Source organism: Camelina sativa, chromosome 17, assembly GCF_030686135.1.
Source record: "Camelina sativa cultivar CO46 ecotype springtype chromosome 17, ASM3068613v1".
In the NCBI taxonomy this organism is placed as follows: Eukaryota; Viridiplantae; Streptophyta; class Magnoliopsida; order Brassicales; family Brassicaceae; genus Camelina; species Camelina sativa.
The window spans coordinates 9,778,532-9,793,598 of record NC_141896.1 but is presented as its reverse complement, the minus strand read 5'-3'; the positions used below and the strand labels follow the sequence as shown (position 1 = coordinate 9,793,598).

The window sequence follows — 15,067 nt, the reverse complement described above, 5'->3', positions numbered from 1 at the left end:
TTATCACCAGGCTTTTAGGAATTTTTGTTTATTCATGATTAAGTAGAAAAATTAGTGTTTAAAATATTTTTGAATTTTGACTAATTTGAGGCTATCTTGTTTACTAAAACTTTTGAACCACAGAAATTTATGTGGTCTCCTGATGGGTTAAATCCGAACAACAAATATATCTTTGCAGGTGAATAACAGTCACAATAATATATCTGGAATTATATTGACGTCAAATATATTATGATGAATCAAGCCGAGATGCTATAATATATATATATATATATATATATATATATATATTTCTTAACTAAAGGCAAATTAAAAAATAATTTCTTAAATTTTGGCGAGGACACATCAACATTTTTCAGAGAATGCTTAACTATTAATATATACAAAGGATTAAGACATTTTTATTTTTCTTCCATAAAATCTTTAAATGAAAATGCCTAATTAAATATTTTACACAAATAATTCAAAATGCCTGATTAAATCGTAGTACTTTATACTCCCTCAGTTTCACAAATAATATCATTTTAGAGATATTTTTTTTCTCACAAAAAATGTCATTTTACATTTCAAAAAGTGTTTTAATGCTAAATTTTCTGTTTTACCCTTAAACCCAAAGCTGTTTTCATTGAATTTAATTCATTAACTATTTATTAAATGGGATAAACATGTATAATTCAAAATTTTTTAATTTGTGTGAAATGTGTCAAAATGATACTCTTTATGGAACAAATAGAGTATATTGTAATAATGCATTTATGAATAATTTGTGTAATAGATATTACTCCTAAAATCCATCAAAATTTTTGATCATTATTAAATCATGACTTCTAAAATCCACTATATTTTGGAATTCATTATTTTTCTATTTTGACAGATTTTTAAAATGATCTTATTGGGAAAGGTAACCTATTATATAGTAGTAGATTAGATTGTATCTGCATTGATTTTTAAAAAATAACAAAAATAATAAAATGTACTTTTATTTATCTATTTTAATACTCTACTTTAATTGGAAAATTGTATAAAAGAAATTAGTACATGTTTTGATAAAAAAAAAATTTGTTTGTGTGCAAATCTTAACTTAACATCTTAACTTAATATGTTAAGTTAGATATCAAAATTTTTTTTAATATGGATGAATAATTTAATAAAGGAAATTAATATGGTAAGTAGATGATATCAAATGATTTTTTAGAATACTCTCTTTAAAATTTTCGGAAATAAATTAAAGTTACACCCACTATTTAATTTGTAACCAATTAATCTATCAATTAATCTATAGCCTATTTGTAACCAATTTATTAAAATTATATAGTCTACAAAACAATGTTGTGTACTTCCGTTTTATTATAAAGGGGATACCTAAACATTGTTACTTGTTGGAATTTTGAATTAAGTTTTGTAATCTCTCTCCTTGTAGGATTTGAGGGCACAGCTCGATAATGGTGGAAATCTTTATTTACCAGATGGAATTCTCATCAATGGTCGCGGTAGTGGCGTGCGCCACCCTAAACGTTTAACCAGGTTTTGCTCTTTCATCACTTCTTTTGTCTCGCTTGTTTCTTGGTGATTTTCTAACAATATATAGTATTGATAAGTTAATTATGATGTGAAACTTTTTTTGTAGGTAAAACATATAGACTTAGAATATCAAATGTGGGATTACAGAACTCTCTCAACTTCCGAATCAAAAACCACATGATGAAGTTAATTGAGGTCGAAGGAACACACACTATTCAGACGGCCTTCTCTTCGCTTGATGTTCACGTTGGTCAATCTTACTCGGTTCTTATTATCTTGTGATCTCTAGTAGGTTTACCTCGAAGATCCTCACCGCTACGGGTGTTCTTCATTACAGTAATTCTGCTGGACCTGTTTCAGATGGACCAACTCAGTTGAAGTGGTCTTTTGACCAAACACGATCCATCAGGTATTTTTTATATTAATTCTTGGATTCAGTGACAAGTACTATAGCTGATTTTGCTCACTTCATGGTGCAAAAACGTTTCCTAGCTCTTTTTTCGTGTGTCTTGTAGGACCAACCTTACAGCAAGTGGACCAAGGCCAAACCCACAAGGTTCATACCACTATGATAAGATAAAGATCACTCGAACGATCAGACTTGCTAACTCTGCTGGACAGATCAAAGGCAAGCAACGATACACCGTGAATAGTGCATCATTTTATCCAAAAGACACCCCTTTGAAACTAGCAGACTACTTCAAAATTGACGGTGTATACAATCCTGGAAGCATACCTGACCATCCCACATATGGAGCAATATTCTCAGTCACTTCTGCAATGCAAACTGATTACAGAGCTCTATTTTTTTTTTCTAAGAATGTAAATATTTCATTAAAATGAAAACAGTTCAGGTTTACAATCAAAAATTATAAACCTATACAAATGGTCCCATGGCAAAAAAAAAGGTAAAAACATGGAAGCATAAATTATAGTATACAAATTTCGGTCCATCCACTCAACCAACATGTTGAAGCTGAAGGAGGTAGATGAAGCGATACGATTTTGAAGTTCTTCCTAGATAAGTAGCTGAAGTAGAAGGTTGACTGCAACTTAAAAACACCAAATTGCGCTCGACTCTTACCACTAGAAGCCTTTCACTGGAGGTCCGAGGATGAGCTGTCAACGGCAGAAACTCAAAGTCCTCGATCACATACTCCTCCCGCATCATGTGAGAGCGAATCGTCAATCAAATCCATGAGCTTTCCCAAAATGGAACCTCACGAACAGAATCCTACGAACGATGTGAGCTCCCTATACCAAGTTCATTCCCCGAAGTCGGCTAGCGCAGAGCATGATTTAAGCTACTCATAACCACATCGAACACCATCGGTCTTACAAGCTCCTCTAGAGTACAAATAAAAAAAAACAACCAAAGGCGAGAACTCATCGCAATACTAACTTCAACTCAAAGCAACCGCAATAGTTAGACACATTCAAAACCAGGCCTTGAAGCATAATCAACAAGCTAATAAATACTAGTGACGTCAACAAATGAGACAGCAATTTAGCCACCACCGGAAGCTATACCATCACCAAAATTCAACACCACCGTAGCTACGAAAGTCATAATCTGAGAACCGAGACGATGCCATACACTTGACGCTTCAAACATGGGCACCCTCTTACAAAAACTGAAAGCTGTTGATGAGAACATGGAAAGCTCGACCAACGAACATGGACGTGAGGATAAGCTCGAACTAGAGGAAGCATTGGAGGAGCAGCTTGAACTAGAGGAAGCACCGGAGGAACAGCTTATACCAGTGGAGGAAGCACTGATCGTCCCGGCGGGTCCTATAACAAGGTCACGGTAAAGGAGGTTCAACCAAGCCATTAGTGAACTACTCAAGGAGCTGGACAAGAAGCTAGAAGACGTGGCTCAAACCACTTTCACCAAGCTCACAGCTCAAGGTGCTCGGTAAAGGGTAAAGTGTTGCTTTGGTGCTCTTTTTCCCTTGGTCAAGTTTTGTCCCATTGGGTTTTCTTGACAAGGTTTTTAATGAGGCCTAAGTAACATTTTCAAGCCCCCTTTGCCAGCCCAATTCGTGGTCCAAGGTTCCCCACAAAGGCTTTGGCCCATTTTCTTTCTATCTCTTTGCATTTATTGCTTTGTAATTTCCAAGACTTTATGCATGAGCTTGCATGAGTATGGACTCTTGCATGAGCTCGACCTTTTCTCCTTCTAGACTCTTCTTCTTCGTTCCCCTTCTTCTATTTAAACTCCTTGTATCTCTCATTTGTTTCTCATCAAACATTTTAATCAAAAACCTTTCTTTTACTTGTTTGATCTGAGAAGTGTGTAATATCTTCTCAACTTGTTTTCTTCTTAGTGTGTCATATCTAAGTTGAATTCGAGCCTGAAGTCTAAGAGATTTCCATCTCTCTTAGAAGTTCATTTCAATCCCTTTTTCATCCGCTGCATCATTTCACCATTCTATCTCTTTCGATCCGCTGCATAAACCACCCCTTCACCTTCCATTTGATCGATCTATTGCATCTTCGTCCCTTCGTTCATCATCAATCCGTCTGAATCATCTTTCAAACCTTGCGAGTGTGTTCTTGGGAGCAGATTCCTCTTTAGGAGTCTATCAGCTATCCTCTAGCAGAAAATGCAAACAGAAAGATCTCATCGTGAAGGCAAGCTAAATCATCAAAGTTAGAGATCAGATTGAAGTCGTGAGGCAGCGGTGCCCTGAAACCTATCTGAAGGAGGGAATCAAGAGCAATCAATGAAGACCACTCGATTCCATCAGCTCCGACAGACGAGACGATCCACACGGAGGGGACATGGGCAACAAACGTCAGGAACAATGCCGTCAACCAGCAAGAAATCCCATCGGAGATAAGCCCAACCACCGGAAATTGCAAGTCGACACGGCCGATTCCAAGCAGAGACTTGAAAATTGAGAAACCCAAAGAGAAGGAGACGCCACGCCGCAGCAACGTGGTGCAGGGCTTGAATCCAACGCAGGGTTTGCGAAGGAGGAGGAGTAGATCTGAAACAGACCCTCGCTGGTCGACGTCGTGAGACGCAAATAAAAACGCTGGATCTCCGTCGAAACTTAAGCCGTCGACTAGCGAAGAGAGTCGAACGGAGGAGTGCCGTCAACACCACGAGGTGGCCGTCACACGCAGCGGAACTACTCCCCTTCATGGCGAGCTTCAGGGCACTTTAGAGGCTTGTCGATTCACACAAGTGCCAGAACCTGAGCTGAAAAGAAAAATGTGGTGGCCCTCTCACAGCGCCGGTCAAAACCGAACACCGGAGAGGCGAGCAAGATGACGGCGAGAAAAAACTTTAGGCTTTAGGTTAGAGAGAAATCAACGTATACATACTGGCACAATCAAAGTTTCTTACTAATGATAGAATAAGATGGTCTTAATCCATCTTCTGTCAAAAATTCGAAAATGCTATAAAATCTGAAAGTATGAAAGCATATATTGATCATATTCTATCTCAATACATGAGCTACCTCTTTCATCATCAACACCAAATATTTTTTGGGCTTGGAACTCATGTCGGGCGCCTTCAAAAACAGGGAATGGGGTTCATTTCTTCCTTCATGTAGTATAAGAAAAAAAATTTGTTGAACAGTTTTTCAGATCCTACAATAAACAAAAAATATATATATTTTTTGAATGAAAGAGAAAAAAATCATTAGTTTATTTTTCTACATTAACACAATTAAAAGATTAAGACCAACTCCAACCCATCTCCATTTCCATCTGCATAATAGAGTTTGGAGTCAATTTTACTCCAACCCATCTCCAAAATAGAGATCTCCATTTTTTTCTCTATATTTGGAGACCTCTTTTTTGTCTTTACACTACAATTTGGAGAGCTCTATTTTTTACTCCAAAATGGAGTATGGTTGGAGTAAAACCCAACTCCATAATAGAGTTACTCCATTTTGAAGAAAAAAATAGAAATATGGGTTGGAGATGACCTAAGAAGATAATCATAGAATATGAAAAAGAATCTAACCACTTGGCAAAAAATTTATCGTTGGTGCAACTTTAAACAATTTATGCTTATGATTACAACAAAACAAAACAAGAAAGCAAAAGCTACCTAGCTAAAGGCAGGATGCCTTGGGAAGGGATCTAACTAGACGAGCTAGCGAAGACGCTTAATCAATGAGAGTTGATCCTATATAAAAGATTAACCCGACACTGCCAATGACATTTTCCCATGAGTCCATGACATTGGCTCCTTTCTCAATTGCTGGAGGTCCATGCGGAGGATTGATTCCATATTTATTTTCCTATCAGAACATACAATGAAAACTAAAGTCATGAAATGATGGAAGTATGAATGTAAGGATAAATAAAAGCTACAAAAAATAAGCATAAAATTCATGTTAAGAAGAGAGATCGGGTCGAGCTACGTAGCTAAAGGTGGGGATTCCTTGGCAAGCTAGCAAAGACGCTTAATCGATGAGAGTTGTATCCTATATAAAAGATCAACCCGACACTGCCAATGTCATTTGCCCATGAGTCCATGACATTGGTTCTTTCCTCAATTGCTGGAGGTCCATTCGGAGGATTGATCCCATATTTATTTTTCTATCAGAACATACAATGAAAACTAAAGTCATGAAATGATGGGAATATGAACAGTAATTGTTTTAATTTTGTAAGGATAAATAAAGCTACCAAAAATTGAGCATAAGGTTCATGTTAAGAAGCGAGATCGCTCTTCCACGGCTTTGATCGATGAAACCAATTGTAGCATAATCCAACCCCGTTGTGAGGCCAAACCACTACCATCGGTTCAAGCACGTCTCCACATGTTTTAGATCCTAGATGAACTAAATTTGTAGAGGCCTATTGACAATCACTTTTTCTTATATACCGTGAGATATAAAGCTCATAGGAACTGATTAAGAAACAAGAGAAGTCTTATTCATGAATCATAATCAAAGATGAAAAAACAATGTTTTGTCTCTAGGACTGCACCCGGATTCCCAATCCCTACACAAGATCCACAGAAAAAAATTTCAACGGAACTCCATAATTCTGACGAGACAATCGGCGTAGAAATCGCTCCTTACAAAAACTCCCACAAACACACCAAACCCTACCTCATCTAGTTACTGAGTCGCACAACCAACAATCCCTAGGGACCGAGTAACAAGAGAGGTGGGTTGGAATATTTGATTCCGTCCAGCCATGGACAACACTTTCCCACAAATACTTCAATTCACTATCAATTCCTCTAGCGCCCCCGATGCCCACGACATCACTTCCGTCAATCTCTCCTTATCCAAACCTAACTACAGCTGTCCTCCTAGGACCCAAAGACACAAAACAAGCTGATTTCGACCGACACCACCTTGGTGTCGCTCGACACCACAACTTTTCCACAAAACTGTCTATTCCAGATCACAATACAAACACTTAACTAAAACAAAAACCAACCGTTACTTTCACAAACCCAACGTTGGATATGGAGCCTGTAGCACGACGAAGCTCTCCACCAAATTTCAGCCAAATCGTATTCCGTTTCATCCTCCAAACGTTGCTCCGAAATAGCAATCCCGGACCAGTTCACGCTGTCGAACGACACCAAGCCTGAAACACTATCCGAAGTCGATTGCAAGCGCCTCTCGGCCACCAAATCCTAACTCGATGACCAATACTCTTTTCCGCACGATTAATCACATACCTAACATATTCACAAGGATAACAACCATAAAAATAACCCATGGATTCTTCTTAATCCATTTTACCCATAACCAATCCACCACAATCATCCCAAAAACCTAGATAAACCTAACATCAATCACTTACCTTGGATTAGGAACGAAATCTGAAGAAGGAGCAACAGCACACCACCAGCAGTGTTTCTTCCTCCTCCTCCACGCCACAGCATCACCACTCCACTTCATTCTCATTCCCAAAACCATCTTCTCACCTTCCTAACATCAAAAGATACTCAAATCTCTCTTATTTTCTCTAGGGCAGGAAAACGGCTTGGAAAAGGACCAACACGAAGTAGGCGTTTTCCTTTTATAGGAACCTTTAGGGTTTCTCCAAAACCACTAAACCGCACAAAGCCGGAAAACGAACAAAACCGAAAAACTTTAAACAATATGGTGTTGACCGAATCCCTACCTCCAAAAACCGAACTCGGTCCACGGGCATTACATCAATTATCAAGTTTCTTACCATATTGTTTAATTTTTACAATTATAATGCAGATTTTGTTTTTGGTAACCTAATCAAACCAACATCTAAGAATGTTATTAACTTCGTTAAATTCGTAGTCAATATAATAGGGATGTATTACTAGTCAAAATAACAATAAATTACCCTTTTTGTAGTCAAAATACTTTTACTCTAGTATATCATTTTTAGTAATGTAATTTAATTTATATTTAAAATGTTCAAATATAAAGAAATCTTCAATGAACAACTTCAGTATTGTTTTCCTATAAATACTTGTCCAATCGAGTTTATAAAATTCATCACAAAATAAAATAAAATCAATAGAGATCCTTTAAGGAAGAAAAGTAGTATTCATTTATTTTAGCTTTCAGAAATATCAAGAATTTCTCTCAATTTCATTAGATATAGGTATTCTGCTAATTCTATATACGATTAGTTTGTTGTTTCTTGTTGTCTAAAATTTCATAAAATCCAAAGCTATGTTTCTAGCATATAGCTTTGAATAAACAACTTTTGAATGTGAAAAAGCTTTAAATACTCAAACTCATTTATTGATATGAATTTGTTTTTGGTATTGATGTGTGTTTTGCTTATCTACATAGAAAATATTTGCCAAGTAAATTTTTTTTGTTGAAAAATTTAAAATTTAGTCAATTTTTTTTTTGGTTCATAAAATAAAAGATATAGTTCCTAAGTAAATTAATTAAATTGAGTTGAAAATATATTTTCTTTTATCAACAAAATTTGGTTTGCTTTATGTGCCATTTTGTTTTCTCATGGCAGAGAGGGAAGTGGAGCAAAAAAAAAAAAGTGGTATTAGTACTGTTGAAAGAACATATTTTGGTATATTGATCTTTGCATAAGAACTGATGGAAAGTGGCAACGTTGTGAATGAACAACCTGAATTATCAGGCATAGGTAAAAAAAAGAAATAAATTTGTTTCTTATATTTTAATTTTAATCAATAATATTTTTGTTTTTGTTTAGTAGTTGATGAAACCAAAAGCTATATATATGAACAATTATGGAATCTGTGTGCTGGACCTTTGTGTAATCTTCCAAAACTTGGAGATAAAGTTTATTATTTTCCTCAAGGCCACATAGAGTTTGTAAGTCCTCTCCGTTTCTATCTATTCTCTCTGTTTTTTTTTTCTTTATTTAGTCTTTCAACATTTTGATTACTTTTAAAGGTTGAGGCATCTACAAGAGAAGAGTTGAATCAAATCCAACAAAATTTTGATATTCCTTCCAAACTTCAGTGTCATGTTATTGCTATTCATCGTAAGGTATATTATAGCGAATACACATGAGCAACTTTATCTTATTTTTGTATATTTTAATTTCACTATTAAAAGAAGTTATTTGTTAATTGGTTAATGTTTGATTTTTAGGTGGAAAAAAATACTGATCAAATTTATGCTGAGATCACGTTGATGCCAGATACAACAGTGAGTGAAAAAATATCAAATTTTTACTTTTTAGTTAATTGTAATGTTCCTCGAGTTATCTCTCACTGATTTTCTAATTTTGTTAATGTTTAGCAAGTTATAATCCCTACTCAGAATGATAGCAATGATAGGCCAAAAATAAATTTTTTTAAGAAAATTTTAACGGCATCAGATACAAGCACCCATGGGGGCTTATCCGTTCCTAAAAGAGATGCAACTGAATGTCTCCCTCCGCTGGTATTTTTGTTTAGTTTCTCTATTAATTAAATTCAAAATTTAAGGTTTCACTTGAAATTTATGTACTAAATAATGACGTAGGATATGAGTCTACCTGTGCCGACACAAGAGTTTCTTACTAAGGATCTTCATGGTAATGAATGGAGGTTCAAGCACAGTTTTAGAGGTAAGAGATCCTTTTATTTTCAACAATATATGAAAATTGTGATGAAGAAATAATAGCAATATTCTTGTTGCATGCAGGGACACCACGTAGACATCTCATAACTACAGGGTGGAGTGCATTCGTAACAACAAAAAAATTAGTTGCTGGTGATGTTTTGGTATTTGTTAGGTAAATAAATTAGTCTTTTTAAAAAAATCTGTTTTGGGTCAAGATAATTGGCTTTAAACTATTCACTTGTGGTTTCAGGGGAGAAAATGGAGAGTTACGAGTTGGTATCAGACGAGCAGGACATCAACAAGGAAACACACCTTCATCACTAGTATCAACAGAAAGTATGAGACATGGAGTAATTGTTTCTGCAGTTCATGCTTTTCATAGAAAATGTATGTTCTCTGTAGTTTACAAGCCAAGGTAATTTAAAGAACCACTTGAACTAACATTTATGATTCTATTAAAAATTATGATATTAGCTTCTTTAACATATATGTTTATATTTTGGTTTTTGATATGTATCAGGTCAAGTCAATTTATTGTCAGTCACGACAATTTTTTAGATGCTATGAACAAGAAGTTCAATGTCGGTTCACGATTTACAATGCAGTTTGAGGGTGAAGATTTCTCTGAAAGAAGGTAATACCATATGATAACTTGTTTTCTTTTTCTTTTCTTATCTATTCTCTATCATAACACATTTTTATTTATTAACTAAGATATTTTGGGACAATTATTGGAGTTAATAATTTCTCCCCTCATTGGAAGGATTCTGAATGGCGAAGTTTACAAGTTAATTTTCTTTCACACTTTATAACATTACTTTAAATTACAATTTTGAGTGCAATAAATAAAATATCACTAATTAACTCTAATTTTGCAGGTACGATGGGATGAATTTGTATCCTTTCCAAGACCTAATAGAGTTTCCCCATGGGAAATCGAACATTTAACACCTTCTTCAAATGTTATCCAATCATCTTTGCTGAAGAACAAGCGTTCTCGACATGTTAACGAAATCGGTAAAAGAAACATAGACATTCTAATAATCTTCTATTTAATGAATAAAATATTTCTTTTGAATACTTTCTCACTATACATATTACATACATAGGTTCATCATCATCACATCGCTTGCCTCCTATATTGATCGAAGGCCAGGAAATAGGACAGCCAAGCATGACCTCTCCCATGAGTATTCCTCAACTCAGTAATCGTGATGCAGTTGAAGATGCTAAGAAACCTTCTAATGGGATAATGAGCTATTCTGTCCCATCAATGCCTGACAGATATTACAATAATGATCAAATGATTACACCAATAAAAAAAAATATAACCATCAATGTAGGTGGTAGTTGCAGATTGTTTGGAGTTACTCTGACCACTCCTTCAGAGATCAAAGATCCTGTGGAACCAAATGACTCATACCAAATATCGGATACTTCAAAACTCTCTCAAGAGAGAAGCAAGCAGTTTAATTCTATTAGAAGTTGCACTAAGGTAAGCATAAGATCACCATATTCTTACTCTTTATATATGAACATGTTTGATTGACAAAAACAAATATATGAACATGTTCATTATATTCTCAACTCACACAATTTTGATATGGTGTTATTGAATAGGTTCAAATGCAAGGTGTAACTATAGGAAGAGCTCTGGATCTTAGTGTTTTAAATGGATATGATCAGCTAATACATGAACTAGATAAGCTATTTGATCTCAAAGGAAAGTTGCAAACCCGCAACCAATGGGAAATAGTTTTCACTGACGACGAAGGCGATATGATGGTTGTTGGAGATGATCCATGGCCGTAAGTCTTCTTTATCTTTTCTGTTTATAAAATATTTGTTAAAATTTTAAGAGATAATATTACATTTTTGGCATTGTGTGCATATAGTGAATTCTGCAACATGGTGAAAAAGATATTCATATTGTCAAAAGAGGAGGTCAACAATTTGAAGTCTGGAACCAACATTTCAAGCTGAATCAATAATTTAAAGATCTTCTAACATATACCACCATAAGTAAAAAAGAACTATCCATGACTATGTTTTGTGGTGCAATAGAGGTAAAAATAGTTGGAGAGGATTTTTTTTTTCTTTTTAAGTTGTAATTTTTCTCTTTATTTCTATGATGTCTTCTTCTGTTTTTTTTTGTTATTGTCAACAACGTTAATTGTTGTTGTATGATTCTATATTATGACATCTCTATTGTTCATTTATAATAATAAAAAATCTCCTTCGTCGTGTGATATAATGCTTATGTCTTCTGATGATATTTTTACTTAACCTATTTTATTCTAGTATTTGTAAAAACGAAAACCAAAATGTGGCTCAAATTTTATTATATAGTTCTTTAGATTGATCAATAGCTACATTATTATTAGTATGTTTATCATCATATAGATGTACTATGGAAAAATGCATATAGTCAAGTAGTTAACTGTCCACCTTTTTGATATTTCTTACCAAAGTTTGACTCCAGTAATTCATGTTACCTTGTGACATTCTTTGGAACAATGGGTATTCATATAAGATAAAACAGAATTCTGGTAAACTTTTGAAAAATGAGAAGTATGAAATCTCACTTTGCATCGATCATTTTTTACCCTACAAATGGAAGATTCAATTCTTATAGCAAGCATTTGCAACGTCATCATAACAAATTCAAGAAATAATATTTTTTTCACTGGTTTTGGGGGGAGTTTCTACTTTGTAGTACAATAAAATTTTGTTGATATAGTCTAAGGAAGATCAGCCCATTCTACTCCAACAAAACTAATAAGTCGACATCTTATGTTAACCAAATTCATAATCTACTGAATTCATCAAATGAGGTGAGAAAGGCAAAAGAGAGAAAAAATAATGGAAATAAGTCATCGTCGATTAGAGAGTAATGGCATCATTAGGATTCATATTTGGAGAATCAGAGTAATTTATTCATTTTCCTGAAAATTGGTACACATGGACTGTATAACGACAAATTTCTCAACAAAACACACTTGGAACCAACAATAACATTGCATTTTTGTCTATTTTTATTGTACGTTTATAGGTTTGTAATAAGGTTTCAGGTTTTATAAGGACTTTCAAGAGTCTTTACATGTTGTAACAAAAAGGGACAAAAGGCGAGAAAAAGGGTTTCATGACAATTTTCAAAACATTAGAAGTTTGGCACCTGTTAAAGACCTTCCCAAACACCAGATGTTCAAAATCTTCTTTGAATGGTGCTAATTACGAAAGATGTTCAAAATGAACCATAAATTAACGTATTCACTCTGATTTGGTTCTATGCTTCAGGCATAATGAGCTTCAACCGGTTGGTCGTAATCTTGGATAAGACCTTATAAATAATGTTGCAACAAATAACTGGTGGATAGTCTCGCATGTTTGTTGTGTCGGTATCAAAGACAAAGTTCTGGCGTTGACACCACAAGGCATGAATACATACACGGAAAAATATTAAACAGCCATGACAAAATCTTTTCCAAAAATATCACAATTGGCTTTAAAAATATTTGTCAGATGACTTATTTTGTGACATTATGGTTGCTTCTCAATTGGAACTTCTACAAGAGCCTCCACAAGGTATTTGGGCTATAGATGTTTTATTGATGGCTCTTGAAAGGATAGTGATTTTTTGTAGGAATAGGGTGGTATTATTCCCGTTGTAAAGACCCGTCGCCAACCATGGGGGCTGCAAATCTCTGTCGTAGTTTGTCAGCTTTACACGCAGAGGTGGAAGCACTAGTGTGGAAAATGAAGTGTATGATGAAAGCAAACAAAAGAGATGTGGTGTTCGTAACCGACTGCTCAAATTTGGTGAAAATGGTATCTTTTCCAACCGAGTGGCCCACCTTCTCAACCTACCCAGAAAAGATTCAAAACGATAAGAAAATTTTCACCAAGTGGCTTCACGCGTCCGACTTCCGCTTTTGTATTTGAAAGTGATCGAATATATATAACCTAAAGCCTAAAGTTTACAGAGCTTTTGTGGAGATTGTTTTTGAGAATTGGGAATATATAGTCCAGAGCTGGCACTTTGATGGTTACTCTTTCTACGTGGTTGGGTAAGCTAAGTATTATCTTCCAACTGTTGTCTTTCATCTTCTTTTAGGACTCTTATTTTCTTGAACCTAAAACGCCAAAAATTGCGTCCATATATATGGTAATCAACTAATAATTCTCTAACCAAGAAAGGGTCCAAATTTGTGCACTTCTTCTAACTATTAGAATGGAATTTGGGAAGTGGAGTGCTGACAGTAGAAAAGTCTACAATCTAAACGATGCAGTCTCACGCTGCACTGTTCAGGTTAAAGTCCTCTAAAGTTTTAGATTTTGTTTTCACAATTGGCCATAAAAGTTCAGAATGGACTTGTGTAAAACATTGACCGTTGAATGAATATACATAGGTCTATCCAAAATCATGGACTGCGATATACATATCTCTGGACAATGTAGGAATGTGGAACCTGAGATCAGAGTCGTGGGAAAGGCAATACTTGGGACTTGGGACAACAATTCTACATGCGCGTTAACACAACTTCCACTTCTCTCAGAGATGAATACTTGATTCCGAAGAACGCTCTTCTTTGCGGCAAGGCCAGTGGCCGTCACATAGCGCTGACGTGAGTGAAGTGAGACATCAATAGACGATTGCAATGACTTGCTGAAAAACAGACTGATATTTCTTTTGGGTTCTTGGACATATATGTTTAATGTAATTAACAACATATAATAGTCTGTATTAAATATAAAAAAGGAGTAAAATTGCAACTAAATTTGAAGTACTATATTTTACAATGTGCTATGTTTAGAACACTATGAGGCAGCTGAGGTTACAACGTATGCTTTCATATATAGGTATTGCTGTAATAATTTCAGGGTATAACGCATTAAATGATAGATTATTTTCTACATTGAAATATGACAACGAGCTAATCGATATTGGTAGGTTAATTAATTGGTATATACTGCAAGCCTCATCGATTAACTAGGATTCACAAAATTATTAACCACACTACGAAAGATAAAAATGCAATCGAGAGTTGAAATCTAATGTGTTAAGACTTGAAATTGTGCAGCTACTGCGATCTAGGCGGTCAAAAGAATTAGTGTACCTAAAACTCGTTAATCCATAGACGTGACCCTAAATTGAAACTTAAACTAACAAGTTATAGTCCAAACGTTAAGAAAGGGTCAAGCTGATTTGTAGAAAAAAAATTATTTATTGATCAATATATACATAGCATATAGACATATAGTACTGAAATCTACGTACATAAATCTGCGTATATTAATTGTTTTTTTAAATGTTATGCAATATGGGGACTAAATAATACAGTAAAAACAAACTTCCAGCCTTCATAGAAGTAATGATTCATTATAGAGACATATAGGCGTTTGACCCAAAAAAAAAGAGACATATAGGCTAGCTTCATAAACCATGATCAATAAACCAGAATGTGGCTTCGATCGCATGCATGCATAGGATCAAGCCTTATATCAAAAAAAGGTTTGTTACATTTCGA

At 34.9% G+C, this 15,067-nt stretch overlaps 1 protein-coding gene and 1 pseudogene across 1 annotated transcript; both read left to right on the top strand.

Moving 5' to 3' along the window:
* The first annotated feature begins 883 nt into the window (after positions 1–883).
* On the top strand, positions 884–14,168 carry LOC104759340 (L-ascorbate oxidase homolog; annotated as a pseudogene).
* LOC104756528 (putative auxin response factor 14) lies at positions 7,991–11,790 on the top strand. Its single transcript, XM_010479130.3, has 15 exons — positions 7,991–8,100; positions 8,476–8,610; positions 8,683–8,801; positions 8,883–8,978; positions 9,084–9,140; positions 9,234–9,377; positions 9,459–9,543; positions 9,621–9,711; positions 9,790–9,954; positions 10,060–10,173; positions 10,254–10,326; positions 10,418–10,556; positions 10,649–11,034; positions 11,160–11,347; positions 11,435–11,790. The coding sequence occupies exons 2-15, from the start codon at positions 8,562–8,564 to the stop codon at positions 11,520–11,522; spliced, it is 1,794 nt and encodes a 597-aa protein (XP_010477432.1). The 5' UTR covers positions 7,991–8,100; positions 8,476–8,561; the 3' UTR covers positions 11,523–11,790.
* Positions 14,169–15,067: the final 899 nt, after the last annotated feature.